Source organism: Rhineura floridana, chromosome 12 (genome assembly GCF_030035675.1).
Source record: "Rhineura floridana isolate rRhiFlo1 chromosome 12, rRhiFlo1.hap2, whole genome shotgun sequence".
In the NCBI taxonomy this organism is placed as follows: Eukaryota; Metazoa; Chordata; class Lepidosauria; order Squamata; family Rhineuridae; genus Rhineura; species Rhineura floridana.
In genome coordinates, this window is record NC_084491.1 from 417,878 (window position 1) to 445,777 (window position 27,900).

The 27,900-nt window shown below is 50.8% G+C and overlaps 2 protein-coding genes across 2 annotated transcripts; both read left to right on the top strand.

Moving 5' to 3' along the window:
• The first annotated feature begins 7,652 nt into the window (after positions 1-7,652).
• TMED4 (transmembrane p24 trafficking protein 4) lies at positions 7,653-10,439 on the top strand. The gene is made up of 5 exons (XM_061592440.1): positions 7,653-7,873; positions 8,005-8,105; positions 8,268-8,393; positions 8,660-8,806; positions 9,282-10,439. The coding sequence occupies exons 1-5, from the start codon at positions 7,702-7,704 to the stop codon at positions 9,429-9,431; spliced, it is 696 nt and encodes a 231-aa protein (XP_061448424.1). The 5' UTR covers positions 7,653-7,701; the 3' UTR covers positions 9,432-10,439.
• A 721-nt stretch (positions 10,440-11,160) lies between these two features.
• DDX56 (DEAD-box helicase 56) lies at positions 11,161-20,372 on the top strand. Its single transcript, XM_061592439.1, has 14 exons — positions 11,161-11,457; positions 11,587-11,748; positions 11,879-12,039; positions 12,675-12,845; positions 14,506-14,596; positions 15,396-15,640; positions 15,900-16,031; positions 17,243-17,356; positions 17,802-17,896; positions 18,086-18,159; positions 18,690-18,779; positions 18,942-19,047; positions 19,382-19,461; positions 20,054-20,372. The coding sequence occupies exons 1-14, from the start codon at positions 11,395-11,397 to the stop codon at positions 20,144-20,146; spliced, it is 1,677 nt and encodes a 558-aa protein (XP_061448423.1). The 5' UTR covers positions 11,161-11,394; the 3' UTR covers positions 20,147-20,372.
• The last annotated feature ends 7,528 nt before the right edge of the window (positions 20,373-27,900 follow it).

Below are 27,900 nucleotides of genomic sequence, written 5' to 3' on the forward strand. Positions count from 1 at the left end.
TTAAACATACATGTAAATGGCTGTTGCCAAGAAAATCCAACCCAGACACATGACTTCAAGAAAGGAAACTGAGGGGATTGGATGTTGAAAGGCAAACTCAAGAGGACCAAATCATTCCAAAATGTTTGGGTGTTGACTAACATCACATATTAGAAGCTTAGCTGGAGTGTATATAGCAGATCAGGAAAGGTACCAACAGGGCCAAGAGGATGCTGACGTGGTTAACAAGCACAATCAAAGAAGCTATTAGAGGCAAGAAGAATTCCTTCAAAAATAGAAGTCTTGTCTGAATGAGGAGTATAAAAAGGAACACAAACTCTGGCAAAAGAAATGCAAGATGACAATATGGGATGCTAAAAAGGAATTAGAGGAGCACATTGCTAAAAACAGACCAATAACAAAAGACTCTTTAAGTACATTAGCAGGAGACCTTCTAGGGAGCTGGTTGGACTCTTGGATGACATGGGAGTCAAAGGTGTGCTTAAGCAGAATAAGGAAATTGCAGAGAAGTTGAATGAATTCTTTGCATCTATCTTCACAGTAGAAGATATGGAGCAGATTCCTGTGCTATAACTATTGCAGGATGGGAGTCTGAGGAACTGAGGCTGATAGTGGTGATAAGAGATGAAGTTAGTTCAATATATGTTCCAGAAAACTGATACCAAGTATTGTTAAAGTGCTGCCAAAGCTTCCTGTGTCTGCTATTATCATGAGCACCGTGGAGAAGTCTTGGCAGAAAGGCTTTGACAAGAAGGACTCGGATCCAGAGGAAGGTCCCAGTGTTCTGTAAAGGGGGAGGTGAGTTTGGGGGAAAGCCCAGTGATCTGCCGGACAGTGGCCATTCCTGACAGGTAGCCATTCCTGCACCCCTCCTCCCGAGTGCTCACTGCCTCCTCCTAATAATAATAATAATAATAATAATAATAATTTTTATTTTTAAGTCGCCTATCTGGCCACGACAACGGCCACTCTAGGCGACGTACATAAAAAGATAAAAGGATAAAAATACAACATTTAACCAGAACAACAATCAATGAAAATCTAAAACCGCCCATCTATACAGCTAACCCTAGTCCACCCCAGCAATCCTGTATGCCTGCCTGAATAGCCAGGTCTTTAAGGCTTGGCGGAAGCCTACCAGGGAGGGGGCATGGCAAAGATCATAAGGCAGGGAGTTCCAGAGGGTGGGGGCCACAATTGAAAATGCCCTCTCTCTGGTCTGCACCAGCCTAGCTGTTTTAACTGGTGGGACCCAGAGAAGGTCTTGCATGGCTGATCTTGTCAGGCGGCATATTTGGTGATGTTGGAGGTGCTCCTTCAGATAAACTGGTCCAAAACCGTATAGGGCTTTAAAGGTTAACACCAACACCTTGAATTGGGCCCGGTACACAACTGGTAGCCAGTGTAGTTCTTCTAACACCGGAGTGATGTGATCACGGCGACGGCTGTTTTTGATCAAAGTGCCGCCGCATTCTGTACCAGCAGGAGTTTCCGGACCATTTTCAAGGGTAACCCAACGTAGAGCGCATTACAGTAGTCTAAGTGAGAGGAGACCAGGGCATGTACTACCCGTGGGAGCAGATGGACAGGAAGGTAGGGTCGCAGCCTCTGTATTAGATGTAATTGATACCAAGCTGCCCGGCTCACTGCCGAAACCTGAGCTTCCATAGACAGCTGGGAGTCAAGGATGACCCCGAGACTGCGGACCTGGTCCTTCAGGGGCAATCTTATCCCATTAAACACCAGGTCTATATCTCCTAACCTTCTCTTATCTCCCACGAGCAGCACCTCAGTCTTGTCGGGGTTCAGCTTCAGCCTATTACTTCCCATCCATTCGCTTACGGACTTCAGGCACTTGGAAATGGTATCCACAGCCAACTCTGGTGAGGACTTAAACGAGAGATAGAGCTGAGTGTCATCCGCATATTGGTGTCACTGCAACCCAAATCTCCTGATGATGGCCCCCAGCGGCTTTACATAGATGTTAAATAGCATGGGGGAGAAGATAGAACCCTGTGGCACTCCACAATTGAGAGGCCAAGGGTCTGAAACCTCATCCCCCAATGCTACCCGTTGATGCCTGTCTGAGAGATAGGAATGGAACCACCGCAAAACAGTGCTCCCTATTCCCATTCCCCCCAGGCGATCCAGAAGGATACCGTGGTCGACGGTATCGAAAGCCGCTGAGAGATCCAGGATGACAAGGAATGTACATTCTCCCCTATCCAACACCCTCCTCATATCATCCACCAGGGCGACCAAGGCTGTTTCAGTTCCATGTCCAGTCCTGAAGCCCGATTGGCATGGATCTAGATAGTCTGTTTCCTCCAAGTGTGTCTGTAACTGTTTGGCCCACTCGCTCAATCACCTTGCCCAAGAATGGTAGATTAGAGACTGGGCGAAAGTTATTCAGCTCTTGGGGATCCAAGGAGGACTTTTTCAAGATGGGCTTTATTACTGCCTCCTTGAGGGCTGATGGCATAGCACCCTCTTCCAAGGAAGCATTCACCACTGCCTTGATCCCTTTGCTCAGTCTCTCTTTGCAGCCCACAATGAGCCACGTGGGGCAAGGATCAAACAGACAGGTGGTTGGCCTCACAGTAGAGATCACCTTGTCCACTTCCGCAAAGGGAAGAGGCTGAAACCGATCCCACCGGACTGGAAAGCAACTGGCCGACTCTGGCCCACTTCCTGTGTCCACAGCGTACGGAATCATGCTCTTCAGGCGCTCGATTTTATTGGCAAAGTGTTTTGCAAATGTGTCACAGGAGGCTTTTGACTGCTCCATAGGTTCCTGCACAACTGGACCAACCAGGCTTCGGACCACTTGGAACAATTTCCTGGGACAACACTCTGCGGACGCAATTGAGGCAGCAAAGAAGTCCCTCTTTGTTGCCTTTGTTGCCACCTGGTAGGCAGCTATTGCTGCTCTAACCAGTGTCCGATCGTCTTCAGAACGAGATTTCCGCCACCGGCGCTCTAGTCGTCTCACCTCCTGTCTCAGACCTCACAACCGTGGTGTATACCAGGGTGCGATCTGAGTTTTATTCAGGGGGAGAGGACGTTTCGGGGCCACCCAGTCTATTACCCTGGTGATCTCCCTATTCCACTCTGTCACTAGGGTTTCGGCCGGGCAACCTTCAGACAGCTCCAGATCTCCCAGCGCCTTCAGGAATCCATTAGGCTCCATCAGGCGTCTGGGGCGGACCATCCTAATAGGTCCTTGTCCCCTGCGGAGGGTATATGGCACTGAGAGGTCTACATTCACCAGATAGTGACCTGACCATGACACGGGGTGAGAAGAAACAGCCCCCATTTTCAGAGCACTTCCTCCCCCTCCCGAGACAAACACAAGGTCAAGAGCATGACCGGCTACATGGGTGGGCCCGATATTACTAAGGTGCAGATCCCAGGAAGTCATGGTTTCCATGAAATCCCGAGGAGCTCCAGTGAGAGCAGCCTCGGTGTGCAGGTTGAAATCCCCCAAAACCAAAAGGTTGGGGGAGAGAACCCGCACACCCGAGACCACCTCGAGCACCTCGGCCAGGGAGTCTGCTGTGCAGCGGGGTGGGCGGTACACAAGGAGAATCCCTAAACTGCCCTTTGGGCCCAACCTCCAGTACATGCAATCAATAAACTTGGTCTCATGGAGAGGGGGTCTGGCGAAAATCAAGGACCCCCGATAGATAACTGCCACTCCCCCTCCCCGCCTACCAACCCTCGGCTGCTGTGTGTACCGGAAACCGGCTGGACACATGGCCTCAAGCACAGGAGCTGAGGCCTCATCCAGCCAGGTCTCAGTAATACACACCAGGTCTGCGTTCTCATCCAAGATCATGTCATGGATGAGTGTTGTTTTCTGTACCACAGACCTGGTGTTACATAACAGCAGTCGGAGGTCGGCTGGAGTCCTGCATCCCCCAGTTGTCTTCTGGTGATGAACAGGCCCGGAACAGGGGATGGATATTAAGCATCTATCCCTCGTTCCCCTAGGCTGGCGTGGCCTGTCACCCGCACCTCTCCAGCATCTGCCGCCTAGCCTTTTAATATCATGGCTTCCCACCCTCCTCACAACATCCCTCTCCAGTCTGCACATGTCCCCCTCCCCGATTGGCAGTCAGGCAGGTCTCCCACCCTCCCAACCAGGTCTCCCACCCTCAAACAAGTCCACACAGAATTGCCTGTGTCTCTCTTGCTTCAGGTCAGCTCATTTACAGCCAGTGGCCGCCCACCATCGGCTGCAGCTAGGCCTCCACCACAGCTCTCTCCTATCTCCTGACCTTCGTTGTCCTCCAGTCACGTCCACTGGCTCCCTTTCTTCATCAGGTCGGAGCGTTCCGCCGTCCTTCTCTTCTCAGATCTTGTTCTCCAGGAGCCGCCGAAGCGGCCGGCGGAGGGCGCGCCGTGTCGCGCCACTGATACCACGATCTCTCCCTTCCCTCCCACGCGAGAAAGCCGCGGGTAAGCCGCAGAGGGGATAAGGCAGGCCGCGCGGATAGCACCCAGGCCTGCCGCTCCACGCCCTCAGCTACTCCACGCCCTTCATTCAAGCGGCTCTTACACTCGGGCAGAAGACGCCCCGAGGCCCCGAAGGAAACGCTGCAGTGGTTGCCGCTGAAGGCATGGGTCAGGGCGGGACCTCACTGGGACCTCACTGGGTCGGCGCTCATCCGACTCGCGCAACCGCTCTTATCGTCACAGACCACCTCAATCTTCAGCTCCAGCCTCCGCAAGCCTCCAGCCTCCGCAAGGCTCCCCGGCCACCTCCCCCGCCGCAACCACCACTCTCACCGCAGCGCCACACCAAGGCACCGGGAAGGTAAGCTGCCTTAATCAGGGGGGAGGAAGGGGGGTGTTCCGCTCTGCGTTGTTCACTCACACAGTCACTCGGGAGCCCGAAAAAGATGTTCAAAACTAGATGTTAGATAGATGGATGTTAAAATAAACTGCGGAGCTCCGAGCATAGCGTCCTCCTATGCCGCCATCTCTGCTGGCCAAACAGGAGTGCTCAGGGGTGGAGCTGCCAAACATGGTGGCTGAGGTGTCTCTGCCCACCCGTCCCCAAGGATGCACAGGTGAAAATGGGTTGAGCCTGCTATTACGCCTGCTCATTGGTCTGCCTGCTTGCTTCCCTGGTCCTGATCCAAGAGAGTTCCCAGCCTAGTGTACCCACACCAATCCTATTAAAGGGAATTTGGGAGGCATGTCAAATTGTTGCAATGTCTATGCATGTGTAGCCATGCCTAGAGATGCGTGAGAGGAAATCGGATGACTGTGTACTCTGTAGTTTGTTCTATAAACTGTGCTTGTGTTAAGTTCTGCATTAAAGGAAACAAGAAAAAAAACAAGCCAATGATCCTGTGTCTGACACCGTGGGGGTTAGGCAGGACAGGTGCAGGGTTTTTTTAATGGAATATTTGTGTTTTTAACAGTGTTATAAGTCGCTTGGAGACCTTCAGTTAACAAGTGACTAAGATATCTTATAATGTATTGTTGTTAATATAAGTCCTGACTCACTCACTATTAGAATTATTTGACAGTATCAACAAGCATATAAGCAGAGGTGATCCAGTTGACACAGTGTACTTGGACCACCACAAAGTTTTTTACAAGGTACCTCAGCCAAGACTCCCGAGTAAGCTTAGCAGTCATGGGGTAAGAGGAGAGGGCCTCTTGTGGATCAGGAACTGGTTAGGAAATAGGAAACAGAGAGTAGGAATAAATGGGCAGTTCTCCCAATGGATGATCCTCTGTGGCGCAGAGTGGTAAGCAGCGGTAACGCAGTCGAGCTCTGCTCACGGCTGGAGTTCAATTCCAACGGAAGGAGGAAGTCGAATCTCCGGTAAAAGGGGTCGAGTTCCACTCAGCTTTCCATCCATCCGTTGTCGGTAAAATGAGTACCCGGCATATGCTGGGGGGTAAAGAAAGGCCGGGGAAGGAACTGGCAATCCCACCCCATATATACGGTCTGCCTTGTAAACGTTGCAAGACGTCACCCTAAGAGTCGGAAACAACTCGCACTATAAGTGCGGGGACACCTTTACCTTTTTTTTTCTCCCAATGGAGGGATGTAATGAATGAACCATGTCTTATATATGAGTTATGTTATAAATATAAAAAGGTAGTGTCTGCAGGATTAGGTTTAGGGGTATACGCCCATAAGTCGGAATCGACTTGAAGGCAGTCCATTTCATTTTCATACCCCTTTAAGTATGACAGGGCAAAATTTAGTGTAACACCTGGGCTAAGCTCTCTATTTACTAAACCTTGAGCTACCCAATGTACTGGTTGCTGGCTGACCTGCGAGAGAATTACTATTTGGAATAAGCCCTGTAAGTAGGAATGGTGAGTGCCTACTGGTAAAATACATTGAGATTATCATCTTACATTAAATGTGGACAATTCTGAACTAGGCAATACCTATTTTTTCAGATTGGGCAACCCACACAACAATTCAAGATCCATCAAAGAATATAAATGTATATAGGAGAAGATAGATTAGTATATAAACATGTTTAAAACAGATTGTTTTTCAGTTCTGTGGGCTCTTTTTCTCTACAGGTCAGTATGTATTGTTTTGATACAACAGCAAACTGTTTATGTAGTGACAAAATTGAACCATTTATCTGTATTGACAACTGAAGAAGACCAGTTTAGGGTAGAAACACATTTGATGTATTGGTCTATTATGTGTTTGTAATGTAATATTTGGTTTGTCACAACATTGTTGGCAGCATCAGTAGATATTGGATATTTTCCATATATCTGTCCCTAACATCCGAGTTTTTAGGAATTTTATTTCCCCCTGCATATTATTTGAGATTAAAGTTGGACATTTTTTCTATTTTACAAATTCTAGTATTAATACTTTTCAGACTTAAGAACTCCAAAAGGATGTCTCCAAACTGACTAAATGGGCCGTAAAATGAAAAATGTAGTTCAATGTGAGCAAATGTGAAGTGATGCAAACTAATTTTAGGGTTAGGGTTAGGAAGGGCAAAGGCCTGCGCAGCCCTCGCCCTCGAGACGGAAGGCAGGAGGAGGAGCAAGCCGGCCTCTGTGGGCGCCAGAGACCTGGACAGGGGCTAGCAGGTGGAAATGGCCAGAGAGCGGTTTGTGGCTCATTGTTAGGCGGAAATCCCGCAGGGCAACAGCCGCTTTGCCGGCGGGCTCTCTATCGCCGCCCAATTCAGCAGAGGCCGGAGGGGGGCCCGTCAGGGAGGCAACTGCATCCCGCACCGCGGATCCGTCGCTGACTACGCGGCTGGAGCGGATGACCTCCAGGGTACCCTCCCCGCGCGGGCTGCGCAAGGGCGGAAGAGAGCGACCCCGCTCTCCCCCAGGAAGGGAGGGAAGCGGAAAGACGCCCCCGCTCGTAGATCCCCCTCAGGCGGCGGGGAGGGGCGGCCACTCCTTTCACCCCTCCTGGGCTAACTTCCTCGAGGAGACGGAGGAAGCAGTTTGGGGGAGCAGCCTAAATCGGGCGCCACTGGCCCACACCGCAGGACTAGCGTCAGCACTCCCGCTCCGGGGTCCTTCCGCGCCAGTCTTCTAGTCAGGCTTCCGGGAGGCGCGCGCTTGGAAGCGCTTGCGCAAGCGCGGTCTAGTTCTGGGGGCGGGTCACCTTGCCGCAGCGCATGCGCGGCCTCGCTTCAGCGGGCCGTCTGCGCATGCGCGACGGGGTGGAGGCCAGAGGTAGCCATGGCAGGCGGGCGGCGCTCTCGGGGCCCGGCGGCCCAGGGGCTCCTGGCGGCGATGGCGCTGCTACTCCTGCTGCTGGCGGGCCATGGGGCCCAGGCGCTCTACTTCCACATCGGAGAGACCGAGAAGCGCTGCTTCATCGAGGAGATCCCGGACGAGACCATGGTGATCGGTGCGCATGCGCCCGCCGCGGGAGGGGTGGAAGGGCCGGGGGCGCGCAGGAGCGAGCGAGCGAGCGTCCGCGCACTCCCGAGCACGCGCACTCCTTCTCCATCTCTCTCTCTCCATCTCTACCCCCCGCAGGGAACTATCGGACGCAGCTGTGGGACAAGCAGTCCGAGTCGTTCCTGCCCTCCACGCCGGGCCTGGGCATGTTCGTGGAGGTCAAGGCCCCCGACGGGAAGGTGAGGGGCAGCGCCGTCCGCCAGGAGGCTGCTCGCCCCGCCCCGCAGATGTCGGCGGGGAGGCACGGTCGGGGCGTGTGGCGGGAGGGCCGGGGAGGCCCCCGTGGGAGGGAGCCCTGCTTTGGCCTCCCTCCGCTCTGATTTCACGCCGTCGCCCCGCAGGTGGTTCTCTCCAGGCAGTACGGCTCCGAAGGCCGCTTCACCTTCACCTCGCACAGCCCGGGCGAGCACCAGATCTGCCTGCACTCCAACTCGACCCGCATGCCGCTCTTTGCGGGCGGGAAACTGGTAAGCCGCCTTCGGTTCTCTCCAGGCCTCCCCTGGTTCAGGGCCTCAAGCCGCCCTGGCGATTCCCCGCCCTAGGCAGGAGGGAGGCTGGGCAGAGCTGCGGAAGGGACGCTGCCGCAGAGGGCTGCTTCTCCATCTTGCTGGCCTGCCCTTTGCTCCTGCAGAGAGAGCATCACTCGGTACTGAGCAGCCGGGAGGGAAGAGCCAGGTGAGGCCTGGGTGCTGAACTTGTATTGGCTGAATGCTCAGTGCTGTTTTGTGTTCAGCGAGTGCACCTAGATATCCAAGTTGGGGAGCACACCAATAATTACCCAGAGATTGCAGCCAAGGACAAACTGACCGAACTGCAGCTACGAGCCAGGCAGCTCTTGGACCAGGTGGAACAGATCCAGAAGGAACAGAACTACCAAAGAGTAAGCAGTGTTTTGACACTTTATGTCTTGGGAGGAGGAGGAGGTGGCAGAGGGGTGTACCCTGAAAGTCATTTTGGTTTGTGAGGAACCTCTTGGGGACAATGGAAACTTTGAGCTCTGTCTAATAACTAGTACCACACTCAGAAAGGAGCATCACTGAGAAGCATTTCTAGTCTGAACCTATAGAAAAGAGATGGCTGCATCTCAAGAGTATCTTCTTTGGGAGAGGGGTATTTAAATGACAGAGGTGCTGGCTGACTGGTGTTAGAATTACATATGTGGAGAGTAAATAGTGGTGGATCTGCACAGAATGAGATTGGCAGGAGTTGCTTGGAGGAAGTCATTTTGGAACAGTCCTACATTTGCAGATAGGATCTACCTGCATGGATATATAAGCTGGATTGTATGTGCACGATGCAGGTGAGAGGACAGGGCAATTTTTCCTCTGACTTCCACTTCTGTGTCCCCTTTGCAGTACCGTGAGGAGAGATTCCGGATGACCAGTGAGAGTACCAACCAACGGGTGCTGTGGTGGTCCATTGCCCAGACCATCATCCTTATCCTCACAGGCATTTGGCAGATGAGACATCTCAAGAGCTTCTTTGAAGCCAAAAAATTGGTTTAGCCTTTCTGACCATACAGGCACTGTCATTCAACAGCTTCTTGTTTTCAGCTTCCATTGAACGTATCTTGACTCTTCCAGGGTTAGAGCTGAGATGGAAACAACCTAAAACAACCTTGGACTAGTGCTTGTGATCTTCCTCTCCGCTGAGAGGGATACCCTGCCCAGAGAAGTCTCTCACATGCCACCTCATTTTTTATTTTTTGTTTTGCTGTGTTGGAGCAAGAGCAGCTGGGAAAATCTCAATGGCCAACACCTTCATGGACATCCCAGGGGAGATAATTACTTTCTAAGAGATTGAACAGGCTCATTTTTAAAAAAGAACGTGCTGTCTTGTTTCTTGGTTCTGATTGCTGGGAGTGACTTTAAAAGGTTCTGTTCTGGTGGTCTCCATCATTCTTTGTTCTTAACACAAGGCATTGGGGCAGCCCTTGAAGTGGATAACTTCCTAGAAGGGAAAGGGGGGAAATTAAGTTTCTACCAAACCTAGGCTTGGGGTGGGTGGCAGCTAATACCTACAGGACCTTGAGGGCTGCTTAGAGCAACACCAGTATTTAGTCCTCCAGTCTTCCTCCAACAACAGGAACAAATAGTCTTCAGCAACATCTTATCCACCATCTCTTGTAACCCTCCCCAGTTTCCAGCACAGGCTGGAAGATCTTTGCCTTGTGTAGATAGTCATTCTGAAAGAGTAATTTACAAAGGCTCCGGGGTTGTTTTAGGCGCTGGCATTCAGGGCCCCTAGACTTCCTGCAGATGAGCATGAGTGAGTGTAGCTTCTTTAAAAGCACAGGGAGGGCATTTTGCAGCCCTGGCACTGCCTCTAATGTAGATGGCAGGAAGCTTGCTAGGTGGCAGCCTTAAGCTGGCTGGCATTTATGTGCCACGGAGCTTCTTGGAAATGCAACATTCTCCTCCCCTGGGTTTTTTCCCTTGGCTGCTAAGGTAAATTCTTAATAACATTGTTCCTTGTCACAGTTTTGGAGTGAAGTAAAAAATTTTGCAAAAGGATTTTCTGCTTGTGTGTGTGGGGAGTCTGGGGTGAGCTGCTCTCTTATGTGTTGGGGGTGGGGAGGGGAGTGCAGAGCCCAAGATGCAAATTTCAGGTTGTCTGGGGCCAGGCTTCTCAGCAAGCTTCCTAGGGAAGAAGCTGCCTTGGCAAAGGAGCCTCCCCCACCCCCAGCGTCAACCCTTGGGGGGGGAACGAGAAGGATTTTGTTACTGGGTGGCTGTATGTGGGACTTGTGCCATGCTTTCAGCTTCCTCTGTGCCCGTAGGCATCTGCTGGCATAAGATTATATGCATGAGGATGGGTGACAGAGCAGGGTTCTGAAGGCCACCTTAAATGACCACAGAGGAGAGTCTGGCTCTTGGAGCAGGCAAGGGGGCCTGTCTTCCAGAATGCCCGAAAAGGAAGAAGTCACAAGTTGGGCCTTGGGTGCAACAGAGGCAAGCAAGTTTTTTCCTTTGCTGCTGCTGCTACAAAATCAAGGATGGCTCAATCTGACAGTGGCCCCTATGCTCTCGTGGTCCAAAAGAGGCTCGCTGCCTGCCCAGCCTTAGATCTTTGCAAGCCTTGTAGCTCCCAGCCAGTTTACGCTGAGGAGCAGGAAGCCGTCCCTAAAAGGGGCTCTTGGCAAGGAGTTCCGCTGGTGCGCGCTGGTCCAGTCCGGCCACGACCACGTTTGCTCCCAACGCAGAGCGCCGTCGGACAGGACGCCATCCCGCTCCGCCGTCTGCATGGCCGCCCATTCACCTCCAGAGGGCGCCGACGGCGGGCTGGGGGCGCTCTGGCCGTGTGTCTCGCTGCTCCGTGTGGGCTGCGTTGAGCGAACTTTTCCGGCTTCAGAGGAATGGAGGAAGGAAGCGGGGGACGGGAAGCTCTGGCCGTGTGTTTCGCTGCTCCTTGTGTGCTGCGTAGAACGACCGTTTCCGACTGCAGAGGAAGGTAGGAAGGGGCGACGTGATGGAGAGCGCAGAAGGCGGCGGGAGCTTCGCTCATCTCGGGCTGGACGCGAGGCTGCTGAAGGTACGGCTTCGTCCTCGGGCAGAGGGGCCGGAGGATGGCCGAACCGGGCGGCCCGGTGGGATGGGATGGGCGCGCCTCCTCTGCGGAGCCCGGCCACGTGGTTCTCTTCTCTGTGTCTCTGCCGGGCAGGCGGTGGGCGAGCTGGGCTGGGCGACTCCGACGCTGATCCAGGAGAAGGCGATCCCGCTGGCCCTGGAGGGCAAAGACCTGTTGGCGCGGGCCAGGACGGGCTCCGGGAAGACGGGCGCCTACGCCCTGCCCCTCCTGCAGCATTTGCTCCGTGGGAAAGCGGTGAGCCACCCCCGACCCCATAGCGCCAGCTTCCTTGGGCGGTTCGGCTGGGGGAAAAGGCTGCCTCCTTTGCGCCCCACCGACCGCCCAGCTCCTCGGCGGGCGCCTGACGGGGCTTCTTGTCTTTTAGTCCGCGTCGGTGGCGGAGCAGGCCGTACGAGGCCTCATCCTGGTCCCTACCAAGGAGCTGGGCCAGCAGGTGGTGCAGATGCTCCGGCAGTTGGCTGCTTACTGTGCCCGCGACCTGCACATCGTGAACATTTCTGGCCAGGCGGAGTTGGCTGCGCAGAGGTGAGTGGTGGGAGTTGCAGGGGCCCCTCCTGGGAGACTCTGTTGTGCTGGTCAGGCTAGAGAATCCCCTGCCAACTTCTAAGACTCTAATTTCTATGAAAGGCTTCTCGTTGGCAGCTTTTTTGATAAGCTGCGCTGCTCATTTTCCTGAGGTGACTTTGGAGGTGGAAGAGATACCAGCATTTCCAAAAACTTTCTCAAGAGACTCCCTGGGAGTTGGGATACAACATTAGATGATGTCACCATTGACAAATGAGAGGAAAGATTTTGAGAGGTCTTAGTTGCATGGGAAGACAGAGCTTATGGGGGCCGGGAGGATACTCCATTCTCTATCTCCAGGTTGGCAGAAGCTATTTTGCTGAGAGTTTTTCTTGGAGAGGAACATCTTGCTTGTGACTGTTTTCTGAGTGGAAAGAGCAAGCAGCGCTCCGCTACAGCCAGCACAGCCCAATTTGGGAGACTCTCAGTAGTTCTCTCAATGGTGTGCTAATTTTTCCCCACCAGAAACCTCTTTGCTTACAAGCAGAGCAACTTTCTGCGGTTCTGGTTGTATCACAGCCCCAAAGTATTCTTTCAAAGACAGGCAGCTGTAGTACTTCAATCTCTGACTGTGTTATGAACGTTTTCCCTTAAAGACCCATTTTGATGGAGAAGCCAGACGTGGTGGTGGGGACACCATCACGGGTCCTGGCTCACCTGCAGGCACACAGCCTCAGCCTGCAGGACTCCTTGGAAATCTTGGTGATGGATGAAGCTGACCTGCTCTTTTCCTTTGGCTTTGAGGAAGACTTGAAGAGCTTGTTGTGGTGAGTTTGTTCCGGCTTTGAGTTGTTGGATTTGAAAGGAGGGTGGGGAGACACTGGGGCTTTCTATGTTCCTGGAAGGAGCACCTACTCAGGTCTTCTGCATGACAGAGGTGCTGGGTGCTCTGTTATCTGACCGGTGGCTTTCTTTGCAAGAACCTATGTAGCATTATGGAAAGTGGTGCAACTGACTGTAGAATGAGTCGTAATCCTGTATTTGATGGCAGGAGCAGCAGGAGCTGGACAGTCTTTTTGTCCGTCACTGAGATTGGTGTGAACCTTGGAACTTATCCTTCCTCTTTAGTGGGTGTAATTTTATGCTGTCATTAGGGGCATATTTGAGCTCTGAAAAATCGTAAGAAACTGACGGCCAGAGCAATCCCAACTATAGGACGTTAGTATGAGATAAACTGGCTTAATTCAAGCCTGATCCAAACTCTGTTTAGGAGCATCTGGTAGGCACTACGACCAGTGGAAACACCCCCAGCTTGTCAGAGGGAACACAAAGATGCACATGGTAACACTGCCAGCAGCCACCAGTCACTGCGTGCCATCTACTAGGCAGGCAGTGCACGCCCACCACACACACAACCAGTCACAAAGGCGCACACACACACCCCATAACACAGCACAGCGATGTAAGCACATATGGAGCTGTAAAATCCACTGAGTTCCCCACGATTTCAGCCCCACCACATAGACAAACACTCCAAGCACACACAGATACCACCATCTACTCACACCCCAAAGTTCAGGCACCATGTTTGGGGAGATGCAAAAGGAAAGCTTATTGTAAGGAGATACAGTTTGAAAGGTACAGTAGCTCACACCTTATTCCAGAGTGCTATTTCACGTTACCTTTGGGCCTGAGTTCTCAGGATAGGTCCCTTCCCATCAACTCCTGTGGAGAATTGTGAGTTATACCACTTTTGCTGGCATAACTTCTGCCGGGCTGCTAAGGGTGTGTCGTTGAGCTGAGGGAGGTTTGGATGTGGTGTAAACTCTGCCCTTCACCCCCTTGCGACATGCCTCTTTTTTCAGGGTTTATACCAGCTTATGTTTGGTCAGTTTAACATCAATTTAAATCAATATAAGGGCTTCCCCCAAAGGGCTCCTGTTATGTAGGTAGATGGGATTTACACTGGTATAGCATACCCAGAGACACTGTATCCAAACCTTCCCAGTCTGGTGGATCCGGGGTTTGGATTTCAAGGGGGTAAGTCCTGGTCATCCCCTAATGCTGCCAATCTCCCCACAGGAGCTACACTGGGGAAACATTGTATCTGTGCACTCACAAAATAGTTGAGTTTCTCTATACTAAGTATCTGCCATGAGCAAATTTAAGCTGTCTTGATGCCTATTGGATCCATTTTGTTTGTTTCTGCGGCATATTTTAATGGAAAACAATATAATTTTAAGAGAAAACCTGGGCTGAACTCAGCCACAGGGTAGGGAAAGTTGGTGTCAGCAACAGAAAAGAAGCTCAGCATGTTTATAGTAAAGGCAATAGATGTATAGGCCTAAATTGAGATCTCCAGTGCCCCATTTAATGATCTTCTTGGAGGTGTTTGCTTCGCTGCCTTTGGATGTTGAGCAAGGTGGGCTTTTCGTGTGGCCTTGCAAGGCTGTTCTTATAACCAGTGAGCTCTTGTTTCCTCCCTAGCCACCTGCCCAAGATCTACCAGGCCTTTCTCATGTCAGCTACCTTCAATGAAGATGTCAAGACGCTGAAGGAGTTGGTGCTTCACAACCCTGTAAGGTTTGGGTGGGAGGAGAGAGAGACAAAGCTGTGAGGACGATCTTTGAGTCAACGTAGGCCTGGTCAAGGGTTGGGTTACCTTTGCCCCATTGCTCTTGGCCAGTGGGGTGGGGAGAGTGCTGTTCACAGATCAGCAGTGGCTCCTTGTTTGTCTGCTTCAGGATTGACGATTTCCTTCTGTTTCCAATCTCCTAACAATCTGTGGCATAGAGGAGCCAGGAGGGAGGAAGCAAATTTGCAGAACAAACCTCCCTCTCTGAGTCTATCCTGTAAGAGCAAATTGGTCTTGCTGAGTTCTGCACTTCCTGCATCTCCCACCGGAGCTGGGGGCTCAGAGTGGGCAGCTGGCAGGGCCTGTGAGGAGTCCCTGGCCTATGAGAGTCTCGCATCCAACTGTTTTGGCAGCCATGTCTGGGGTGGGATTATTTTCTAGGAGACCTGCTGTGGCCCTGTTAGCAGCTGGGATATCAGGGGGGTGGGTGGGAGGCTTCCATCGTCTTTGCTCCTGTGTGCCCCCCGAGTCAGGGCCCATGAGAGATAGCAGCAGGACCCAGTGAAGCTACCCTGGCCTGTGAGAGTGTTAACATCCACCTGCTTCAACCATCAGTTCCAGGCCAGCAGATTCAGGGGTAACTGTTAGAATATCAGAGAGCTCCTCTGTAATAATGTGTGCTGTTGTGTATTTTACTGTGTTTTAAATGTAGCAGAAACCACTTCAAGAACGGCAGTTGGTAGGCAGTGGTTAATACTCCAGAATATAAGAAGTGGTTTCCCATGGTCCATTTCTTATGTAGGTGACCCTTAAACTGCAAGAGTCGCAGCTGCCAGACAGCTCCCAGCTGAGCCAATTCCACATCCGGTGCGAGAAGGAGGAGGACAAGTTCCTCCTGCTCTATGCACTGCTGAAGCTTTCGCTGGTGCAGGGGAAAGTCATTCTCTTTGTCAGCACCATTGACCGCAGCTATCGCCTCAAGCTCTTCTTGGAGCAGTTCAGCATCCCTGCCTGCATCCTCAACTCCGAGTTGCCTGTTCAGTCCAGGTGAGCCTTGGCAGGCCAGGGGCGGAGGCCGCTGCCCTAGGAGGTGGGAGGAGGAGCAGTGGCTCTGTGGCTTTGCCCTTTGCTGTTGAAGCACACAGAGGTGGAGAGATATAAACAGGTGGGCTTTGGGAGACCTGCCTTGCTGTTGTGCCCCAAGCACTTACTGTCGTATCCATGGGTTAATCTCCTGGCAAAACAACAGTGTTCATCGATTGTGGGGATGAGTTTGAAGCTAATGAACCTTTCGGTCATCTTCCAGGTGCCACATCATCAGCCAGTTCAATCGGGGCTTCTGTGACTATATCATTGCATCAGAGGAGCAGGACCTGGCAGAGCAGGAGAGGCCAAGAGAGAGGAGGAGGAGGGGAAGGAAGGGCATCAAAGCAGGAAAGTGAGTTTGGTGTGAGAGTCCCAGATATATTTCTTTTGATCATGGATGCTTGGGGCAAGATACCGTCAACATTCTGATGACACTTAGATTTATTTCTCCATAATATCTGAATTGGGAGTAGCCGTGCAGGTCCTAGACTGGAGCCTGGATGCAGCGGTGGAACAGATGAGGGGGAAAAAAGTTGAGCTTGAATCCCAGTAAGATGGAGGCACTGTGGGTGAGAGGCTCTCGTCTGAGAAATTGGTCAATTGTCTGCCCTGGACAAGGTTGTGCTCCACCTGAAGGAACAGGCATGCAAGCTGGTGGTGTTTTTGGATCAGGCTTCATCACTGGAGGCGCAAGTAGCCATGGTGATTAGAAGCACCTTTTACTACCTCTGGCTGGTATGATAACTGCAGCTATTCTTGGACTGGGAGAGCTTGACCGCAGCAGTTCAGGCACTGGTGACCTTGAGACTAGCTTACTGCAATGCACTCCATGTGGGGCTTCCCTTGTGCTTTACCTGGAAGCTGCAGTTAGTGCAGAATGCTGCAGCCAGATTACTGACAGGAGTGAGACCCTGTGAGCATATAACACCTCTACTCAGATTTGCACTGGCTTGCAATTTGGTACCAGGCCAAGTTCAAGATATATTTAGAAAGCCCTTGTTAGCTTGGGACCAGTTTACTTATCACTTACTCACCTTATCCCATATGCTTCCCACTCAACCCATTCAATCTGCAGAAGGGGCACTGTTACAAGTGCCACAGAATTTTCGTTGCATGCTTGGAAGGAACCTGTCTTTCCATTTGGCAGGCCCTACACTCTGGTGCTTCCTGTCGCTTGATATCAGGCAGGTGTCTTCACTGTGTTATTTTTGGTATCTGTTTAAAACTTTCCTGCTTAGGCAAACCTACTCAGGCATATGTAAAGGGACATGTATATTAATTCGTATTTTTAGTTTATTGTGTGTGTTTAACTGTTGATTTTATGCATACATCAAACTTGTCTGTGACTTAGATATTTATTGACAATTTGCATGTATATTGTCTACTCTTTGTAGTTCAGTAGTCTACAAGCGTTGATATAGAGAAATGAAGCAGGGCTGCAGAATGTGTTTGGCGGAGGCCCAGCAAGGCCTGGATGTTTCTAAGGAGCCGCCTCCTTGCCCTGCTGGCTGGGACAGAGCAGCCTCTCACCTCCAGTGTCCTCTTCTGCCACTTCTCTTCCAGGGGCAAAGACCAGGAGTACGGGGTCTCTCGTGGGATTGACTTCCAGAACGTCTCTGCTGTCCTCAACTTTGATTTCCCTCCTTCAGTGGCGTCCTACATCCACCGAGCAGGCAGGTCAGTGGCCAGTGGGGTGTGTGTGTGTGTGTGTCTGGTGTCCACTGAACAGTCGCGTTCCACATTCTTGGGAGAAGGGAGCCACGCTGTGACTTGACCAAGGCCATTTGTTGGCTCTGTGGCATCTGAGACTCCCAAGTATGACCAATTTATTGCAAGATGCCTCACACTGAACTTGGATTTTTCTGAATTTCCTCTTGAGTTGGTTTTACAAAGCAGATTTCTCTGATTATTTCATCTTTTTCTAAGAAAGGTGATAGTGGGGAGGAGGGTGTGTCATACAGCTCCAGAGCTTGCCCTGCTGTCAGACCCACCTTTTCACTGAGATGGCTCTTCCCCCGTTACTTCCTGAGTCTTTTCTTGCCACTGAGGTTCAAGCCTGTGGGCCTTTGAGCTGTGGACTCTGTTCCTTGCACTTGCCTGACCTCCCCTTCCTTCCTTGCAGGACTGCCCGTGCAGACAACCCAGGCACTGCCCTGACTTTTGTGCTGCCCTCTGAGAGTGCTCTGCTGACCGTGATTGAGGCAGCTCTCGTAGGAGGTGTGTGTGTGAAGAGCTGCCCTCAGAAAGGCTTCCAGGCAGGCAGAGGGGAAGTGCGTCCCAAGGTTTTTTGGCAATGGGGTTGGGGGAATGGACACAGTAGCCCTCTTCTCGGGCCAGCTGAGGAGATGCCCTGTGCGGTGGCCGTGGGACTTTCTGTCGCTCCAGCTGCTTCCATTTGTTCCCCAGACAGCAACGAGACCCCATTGCGACCCTACCTGTTCCGAATGGAGGAGATTGAGGGGCTCAGATACCGTTGCCAGGTGAGTGGGTTGCACAAAGTGGAGAGTGTCGGATGGGGGCCGCATCCTCGCTTGCCCTCTCCCTGCGCAGGGGCAGCGACTCTTCCGTGGGCATGGGGCAGCTCTGCGGTTTAGGGCAGGCCTTTGTGTAGACTGGGAGGTGAGATCTGCCTGGCCAAGATAGTGGCATTTTGGGTCCTCAGCACTGGCACTTCAGGGTGCAGGAAATACTGGCTTCTGGTCCGCGTAATCCAGTGAGAGCCCCCTGACATCCACTTGAGGGGTGGTTTTGCAAGGCCTGAAAGGAGGTAGGACAGAAAGCAGGCGAGTGACGAAAAGTTGGGAATTTGGAGCACAGAATCCTGTTCTTCTGCTACAACCGTCTGGACACAAGCAGGTGAGTCCTCTCCCTGTTTCAGCTGTAGTTGGGGCTGCCTCCCACAGCTGATTTTATAGTCATGGGAGCGGAGTGAGGGATGTGCACCCTTTGCAGTGCCAGACAGCTTTGAGATGGACACAACCCGCATTCGGGTCCCTCTCTTTGCTCCCAGGATGCCATGCGCTCAGTCACCAAGCAGGCCATCAAGGAAGCTCGTCTCCGTGAGATCAAGGAGGAACTGCTCAACTCTGAGAAGCTGAAGGTATTTGCCTGCCTAGGGAGGGTGGCAGCAAATCTGTGCTCTCCACCATTCCTCCCTCCCCCGCTGGGTCCATGACCCTCCCAAGTGTGGGCAAGTGGCTGACGGGGTGGGGGTCATTTGGGGTGCTCAGGAGCTGCCCTTGTCTGGCCATTTCTTTCCCAGACGTACTTTGAAGATAACCCCCGGGAGCTGAACCTGCTGCACCATGACAAGCCTCTTCACCCAGCCATCGTCAAGCCCCACCTGCGCAATGTGCCCGAGTACCTAGGTAGGGGCTCTGTGCTGCAGCAGCCCTCGTTCTGCCGGTGGGAGGGGCAGGAGAGGCGACAAGCAGCAGACCAGCCCTCACAGAGAGTAGCTTTCCCCCTCCAAGGGAAGGCAAGGCTGCAAGGTCCGCCACATCCTGGTCCCGCTCTGGCCTCGGGTTCTTGTTGAAGCATTTTCACTGCAAATCTCCAAGGTTCCTTGAGTTGCCAGAGTGACTGGTGGAAGAATTGGGAAGCAAAGTGGGTTGGAAGTTGGTTTGGGGAGGGGTGGAGGGTCGGTGGGCTCTTCTGCGTCCTGTTTGTTCCGGTAAGAGCAAGTGGCTGTCCTCTTCACAGTGCCTCCCACTCTCCGGGCAGTGGCGCGGACCCTTGTCAGCAAGCGCAAGCGCCAGCGCCGGAAGCCTCCAAGCACCAAGGTTGGTGTTGCTCTCCTGCCCGCTTGCAGGCAAAAGCGACGGCCTTTCAATCACGCCCCGGGCAGTTGGTTCAAAGGACTGTCATGAGCTGGACACCAACCTCGCTAGCCCAGTCTGTGCTTAGAGACACGGCGTTGCTGTTGCTCATGCACTGGGCCTGGGGAGAGGGTTGTGGCTTGACCCACTGAATGCTGACTTGGTTTGTGGGCTGACTGAGGCACCTTCTGCACCCCAGAGCTCCCTTTCTCCCTTAGGTGGCAACAGCAAAGATACTCCCAGTTATCTCCACTCTTGGTTATTGGGGACGACGACAACCTGCTATTACTTGTCCCTTTAGTGTGGAGGAGCCATTCCTTGTTGCTGATTTCTGATCAGCTAAGGGGGCATCTGCGTGGTACTCCTGGTGTCACAACTGCAGAGGCCTTTGGGACGGGGCCAAATGCTGAGAGCAAATTGGGGGGGGATGAGGGGCCAGCTGGCCAAAGGCCCAGGTGCAAGGAGCCAGAGTCTCTGTTGGGGGGGAATGTGATGGGGGGTGGCGGGCGCACAACAATATTGTGGACCACCTCCAGCTCTCCTCCCCTCTTTGCAGGGCCAGCAAAACCCGCTGCACAGCTTCAAGAGCGCAAAACAGACGTGGACGCCAGCCAAGCGCAGGAAGGCCCCTGGGATGGGAGGCTCCTAACTGTGGCTTCAGAACAGGCAGTGCTTGTGTGTCGGGATTGGGGTGTGGAGGAGTCTGGCACTGGGCACTGCTGTTCGCCAGAATAGGATATTTTTACGTATGTACGGCAGCTGTTGAAAGTTTTGTGTAGATTCTTGAGGAGTTCTCGTTCCCCGTGTCTTGGGGGAATATTAAACAGATCGTTCCTGCCAGCCTTCTCAGGGCTTGAAGGCAACAATTGACTTTCCTACATTGTCAAGTCTTCTGGTGTTGTTCGTGTTTGTTCTTTGCTCTGGAGTGTCTGAGGAAACATCCCTTGTCCTGGTGATGGGGGGGGTCAGCTGTATGTTCCTGGCACCCGCCTTTCTGGGCCAGAGACTACCTAACCGTGGGCAGTGTGTGGGGGTGGGCAGAGGCTGAGGCCTGGGGTGCCTTTCCCCTTCGCTTGTCTCTGTGGACATTCCTGACGCCTCCTGCTGCAGGGAGTCCTGAAACAGTGCACTTGTTGGGGTCTCTGGAAAGGCCATCTCCGTTTTGCATGTGAAGTTGAGTCTCCCCCGTTTTCTGGAAATCAGCTTCTGCCTCTCAGACCTTCTTCCCCTGAACAGATGCCAGGCTCCCCCTCCTTTGCCTTGTCCTTTCTCTGCCCTCTCACTCGCTGCGCCCCACCTTGCCCTTTGCTCCCCAGATCCGAGGCAGAGGCAAAACGAGGCTGTTGCAGGCCAATTGCAGGCAAGGTCGCTCCAGTTCTTCTTCCCATCTCAGAGGGGTGTTTTGTGGCTCTTATCCTGAGTTCCTGCTGCCTGCTGTAATGAGTATCTGGCTGCCAGGGTTGGCGATCAGTGGACTATTGCCCAGGCTCTTGGCCTTATCATGCGTCAAGGCCAGGCCAGGATTGTAAACCTTGAGGAGGTTGGATGATAACTGGTTCAGGGTGGAGACAGTGGGCTTATGTGACGCTGGAGATGGAGGATAAGGTGAGGGGGAGGAGGCTGCAGGCCCACCTGGAAGACCATGGACGGCAACAGAGATGCAGCTCACTTTCACCACCTCTTCCTTTGCCCTTGACTGTCCTCCCTTCCTGCAAGTGCAGTGGGTGTTTCCCAAGACGCTGACATGGCTCCGTGTTTGCGACTTCCCTCTTGGGGCAATGCCTTTGGGCATCAGCGCAGAGAGGGAAACTTCCTGAGGAAAGAGATTGGGGGAACGATGCTGTGCTTAGGTTTGAGGAACGGCCTTGAGAGCATTATCTGGTGGTGCTTTGTGAACAAACTTCAGGATTCTGTGTTTTCCAAGTACCCATTACCAAAATGCTCCTGTCTTCCTTGTGGTGCTGGGATGAAATGCACCCAAGGGAAGGGAATCTCCCCTTTTCCACACCTGCCTGTAATTCAGCCGCTATCTTTGCACTTTGCTGAGGAGGCAGAAGACCAAGGCCAGGTGGCCAGACTCTGCAGTGCTTTCCTGCTCCCTTGAGGAGCCTTGAACAAGGAATCGCCAACCGGTGGTGATTTGAAGAGACAGACAGACAAGTGGCAGCCGCTGGTGCAATATTTCCTTCAGCTGGAAGCAGCAGCAGCAGCAGCCTTGCTCAAAACTCCCATCCTGGGGCAGAGAGCCAGGCAGTGTCAACAGGACTGAGCTGGGTGGATCAGTGGTGTAACTGGACAGCAGACAGCTTCCTTTTGTTCAGCTGTAACTGAAAAAAAACCCCACTTGTCCCCACTTGTCCCATGTTGACCTCTGCCTCTCTTTCTGCTGTGTAGGATTTTAGACTGTAAGCTGTGTGGGGCAGGGTCCTCTCTCCTGGTGCTTTGTTACACAGAGACCTGTGATATGGGAAATAAGAGGCTCTGCAACTCAACATTGCATACTGGAGGGGAGCTGTTTCCTGCCCTCCTGGATTCTCCCCTCACTTCGATGATTCTTGACTTGGAACCATTGTGCAAGGAGAACTTGGTACAAAAGGGGCATGTCTGGCCAGTCCCCTCCATGCAGAATTTTTCTCTCAAACCTTGTGTAAGCAAGACAGCAGCAACGGAAATTTCTCTGCACTTGGGGGGGGGGGTCCAGACTGGCAGAGTTGGGGCTCCAAGGCAGAGTGGCTGCAGCTGAGGTTGTTAAGGACCTTGCTGCTCTGGGCTGCTACCTTCCTCTTGTGAGCTGTTTTGCCTCTGTAAGGATCAGGTAGGATATGAATAAATAAATAATTATACAGCCACAAGAGTCGCTGTATACTATAGTCTGCATGGATTTTTCGCATTCCACAATGTTAAATTGAAAATACCCCCCATGCCATTCTGATGCTTCTCATAAGCTCATTTTAAAACAAAACCTTGCAAAACTTATAGCCCTGAACTCAGAAACGCTTGTTTAACAACCCTCTAAATTTTCACGGCAATACACAAAACAATCAGAGATGATTGATTGTTCAAAGTGTAGAGAGAGAGAGAGAAAAAAACAGACCCCTTTTGGTCTTTTTTCTGTCAGAGTTCTCATAATTTGTTGAAATTAATTAAAAATAAGCAGTGTTCACAGAGTACCTGTAATCTGACCTTGCCCTTTGTTTGACCATCTTCTGCAATTTAAAAAATGCCTGGCTGATTTTTAATTAATTTAAGAAATTTGAACTCAATGATAAGGCTAGGCATGCTCAGTAAGAACCAACTGTTCTAAAAGCCGGATTCACAGCTGCTGGGCTTGGCTAATCGGGGGCACACCCACACCAAACCTTTATTTCACTTTAGACAGTCATAGCTTCCCCCAAAGAATCCTGGGAAGTGTAGTTTGTGAAGGATGCTGAGAGGAGATTCCTGTTCCCCTGACAAGAGCTCCAGTGGCCAGAGTGGTTTAACAGTCAGCCACTCTGGTTGAAGCTCTGTGAGGGGAACAGGGCATCTCCTAGCAACTCTCAGCACCCTTCACTAACTACACTTTCCAAGATTCTTTGGGAGAAGACATGACTGTCTAAAGTGAAATAAAGGCCTGGTGTGGATATGGCCAGGGAAGCTTTGGTTTAAATTTGGGTGGGAGACATGTGCCTGCTGTAGAATAAAAAGGTGGGGGAAATGCTGAAAACAGAAATACTGTTCACAATGTTTTCCTTTTGGAAAGGGGCTTCCCCAGTGCCCACCCCCTCAATCTCCTCCACTCCCCCCTCTTACCCCTGCCCCTCCCTCAGGTGAGTTTCACCTATCCTAAGCATGGTTGCACAGTGGTAAATCCCACTGAACTCAAAAAGAATGCAAATGATACCTGCCCCCCTCCCTCCTATCCCCTCCCTCTTGCCCCTTCTCTCCCCCTTCCTGTGCCCCTCCCCTTTCTCCCCTATGGTCAGTTTCACCTATCCTAAGCCTGACTGCAGGAGAGTAAATTCCATTGAACTCAATAAGCATGCAAATGATCAATCCATTATTTGCAAACTTGCACAGGATCCCATTTCTACCTCCCAGATTAAAAAGCAGAGAAATTCACTAATAGGCAAAAAAAAAAAAACGCTTGCAATTTAAGAACTTACCTATAACCAACAGATATTGCTATCGAACTAAAAAGCAGGGAAATTGGGCAGCTATAGTGAATGCACCAGGGGAGCAGAAGACTGAGATATTGTACTGCCCTACAAATTTGTCAAAATGCAAACAGATTGTTGGTCTTTCACAGTCCAATCCACTTCCTGTGTAGCTTGGAAGAATTTGGTAACAAGTGCCTCTGAGCACATGGTGAGTGGTGGCAACACCCGCAGTCAGCCCAAATAACAGAAACAAGATGTGCTGTGCTGATCTTGTTTTAGCACAGAGGAAGCAACAATATTAAGAATGTTGATATAGTTCAGATAGTCACTTTAAATATGTTTAATTTACTTTGCAATTTTAGTAAATCATTTTCTTTTCCTTCTGTTTCTATAAATATGTGAAGTACAGCAATACTTGCAACACTAAAAAAAATCCAAAAGCAATTGTGGAATAATGGCACTGACTATTCAGCAAAATAGTTTCCAATGGATATGAGGAGTGTCTCAGTTTGCATAAGAAAACATTGGGAGGTGAAATATATTCTAGCAAAATTCTAGGTGTGCTCTATGTTTTTAATTGACCATGCCCACCTTTTCTTAAGTGGAGTGGTTTAAACATAGCAGGCTGAAACCATGCATCCTGGTTTTTCCAACAGCTAGAGTCATTGCTTAAGTAGCAACATATTGTAATCAGTCTGATTTTACATCAAACTACAGATTCAAGTGTTAATGCACCCCCCAAAAAAATAGATGATAACTTCCAGTTTGAAACACAAAAGGCTGTCTTCACCATCATATGACAGTGACCAATAAAAAGGCTTTGAAATTAATAAAAATAAATTTGAACAGATTTCTAGGATGAATAATGACAGAAATACAATTTTCTAGGTTAGATTTTCTGTAGAAACAGTAGTAACACAGGAAAGAAGCAAAGTAAGAACAACACCAACAAACATGTAATTAATTATCCATCTTTGCAGATGGCAGATGTTGCCACCACTCACCATATTCTTAGAGGCACATGTTGCCAAATTCTTCCAAGCTACACAGGAAGTGGATTGGACTGTGAAAGACCAACAATGTGCATTTTGACAAATGTGCAGGGCAGTACAATATCTCAGAGTGGAGGTCAGGTCTCCTGCTCCTCTGGTGCATTCACTATAGCTGCCCAATTTCCCTGCTTTTTAAAGTTTGATAGCAATATCTGTTGGCTATAGGTAAGTTCTTAAACTGCAAGGGGTTTTTTTTGCCTATAATAGTAATCAGTGCTCAGAGAGTTTGCTATTAGTGTATTGAAGCTCTGTTAAGTGCTTCAGGTGCAAGTTCCATGTGCTATTAAAGTGGTATTACTCATGGGGGGTGACTATGTTCTCCTGCTGCCCTACAACTTTGTGACTTCAGAAAGGGCCCTCCTTTGCCTGGGCTTTTGTGCTGCCCTCAGGAGGCCTCCAGAAGGGAACAGGTGTGTAGCCTTAGCTGGCAGTGTTGCGGCCTTTGGATTGGGCAGGCCTTCTCTAAAAGTGGCTTCCATCATTGCTTGCTTCATCAACAGAAAAGGCAAAACAAGCACTGTCTGGGTGGGTTCTCTGCTCCAAGGCCCTGAAGCCCTCTCCCTCCCCCAAAGCAGCTCTGGTCTGGAGCAGCTGCCAATTGGGCTGCTCTTTCATTCTGAAGAGGCTTCTCATCTCTGATTTTGACTGCTTCCCACCTGCACTCATCAGCTGAGCACTTTGTTTCCTGCTGCAGCCCTTACTGCTAACATTCCCACCCCAGGAAAGATTGCTTAAGGTGGGGAGGGTGGAGCCATGGGCACCCCAGAAGAGGGAGTGGAGCCTGAAGTAGTAAAGCACTTGAGCCAGGAAATCCTGGAGGGGGAAGGGAGCAGAACCACCACTCCAAGGAGCAGGTCCGCCAGATGCTCCAGGATACTTGCAGGGAAAACCTGTCTCTGGGCTTGTGGGTGGCCAAGGGGCTGCATGTGAGATGGCAACAGGCTTGCTTGTCTCAATCCTGCTGCTTCATTGCCAGGAGCCCTGAGAGGAAAAAGGAGGAACAGAAGTTGTCATAGAGGGCCCAACCTATTAATAATAATAATAAAATTTATATCCCGCCCTTCCCCCCAGTAAGAGCCCAGGGCAGCAAACAGAAGCACTAAAAACACTTTGAAACGTAAAAACATTAAAACATATTAAAACAAAACATCTTTAAAAACATTTTAAAAAAACTTTAAAAACAAAAAGCAATTGCAACACAGATGCAGACTGGAATAAGGTCTCTACTTAAAAGGTTTGTTGAAAGTGGAAGGTCTTCTGTAGGTGCCGAAAAGATGGTGCCTGTCTAACATTTAAGGGGAGGGAATTCCACAGGGTAGGTGCCACTACACTAAAGGTCAGTTTCCTATGTTGTGGAGAACGGACCTCCTGATAAGGTGGTATCTGCAGGAGGCCCTCACCTGCAGAGTGCAGTGGTCGACTGGATACATAAGGGTTAAGACGGTCTTTCAGGTATCCTGGTCCCAAGCTGTATAGGGCTTTGTACACCAAAACCAGCACCTTGAACTTGGCGCAGTAGCTAATGGGCAGCCAATGCAATCCTTTCAGCAGAGGGGTGACATGTTGGCGATACCCTGCCCCAGTGAGCAGTCTTGCTGCTGCATTTTGCATCAGCTGCAGCTTCTGGACCAACCTCAAGGGCAGCTCCTCAATCTATTGAGTAGGTGAAGAGTACATTCCAGAAGGTAACAGGGAGCTAGTCCTGGAGCCACCAGAAAACCCCCAACTCCATTGTCAGGTTAATAATAACTGGGATTTTACAGCCTTGGCGCTGCCTGATTGGCTTCTCTGGCGTCAGACCAGGACTCCTAATAACTGGGAGCCAGGTGGAGTAAGGACGTGCTCCTTGGCACAGTCAGTATCAGGCACTACCTCCTTTCTGAAAGAATCTACTGCCTGCAGTCCAGGAAGAGCTGCCAGCATGCTGAGTGCCATCCTGCTTGCCTTGGTACTTTCCAGGATGGGGCTGGGCACGGTGAGTGAGATCAAGGGGCTGGTGGTGCTGGATGATGTGGGGAAGAGCTGGAGGGCTTCAGAAGGCAACAGCCTTTGAAGGGTCTTGGGAAGAGAATAGGTCACATAAGCAATGGGTCAGTCTCATTGTTGCCAAGTCCTTTCCTACCTAAATCTGGTTTCAGATGCTCACAGAAAGTAGGACCTGTAGCTATTCACTGTTTGGGAATAGCAGGGAGGCCTCAATTTTGCATTTCCAAGAGGTTCAAGCTGATTTACAGTAACAGGAATACAAGTTAAAACCAGCAATGCCAATACTAAAGAGACATTGAAAACAATACTGAAAGCAAGTCAACCAAAAGCCTTTTGGAAGAGGTGTGCGTGTCCCTCTCCTCCCTCCCCCAACAATGTCACTTTCCCTATGGCTGGGGAAGCCTGAGTTTTCCAATTTGTGCAAATTCCAACATAAATGGATGACAGCCACACCTCCCGGACTAACATGCAGATCAGAAGTTAGTTGTGAAATTGGTGTGCGCTTCCCAAATGTCCCAACAAAGTTCTCAGCTCAAAAAGAATGCATCACAATAGAATTTAATGTGCACATTTTGAGAGGAAATGCATTTTAAAATAAGTATTTAAATAAGAATTTTAGTGTGGATTCCCATGTTGTCTCAGAGGACAGCATAAATAAAGAGGGCATAAAAAAACCTAGTGGAACAAAGAGTACTTTTGGGAAATGGTTGTCTCTAGATGCGAACTGTTGGAAGGGCGGAGTGTCCTAGAGGTGGCATCGCTCTGTACATTAAAGAAGACATACAGCTCAGTAAGCTAGAAATCCCAAAAGGGGCAGACTCCTCCACAGAATCGGTGGTGGTGATGAATTACTTGAGAGTAATTTACTAAATTTACTGTGGATATGCGAATATCCCCTTGACTAAAATGCTTAGAGAGCTCTTGAGATGAAGACTCAAATCAAGGAAGCATCCCAAAGTGGAAAGGTAATAATGGATGACTTCAGCTACCCTCACATAGACTGGCTATATACGTGTTCCAGTCATAACAAAGATGCCCTAAATGACTGTGTCATAGAACTAACCACTGGGACAGAGACCAGGCCTTAATCTTAAGTGGCGCCCAAGACCTGGTCCAAGATGTAAGTGTTGTATGAACAAATTGGGAACAGCGGCCATACTGCTACTGCTATCTAAGTCAATATACAATATATATGTAAATGGATAAGTGCCAAGAAAATTCAACAC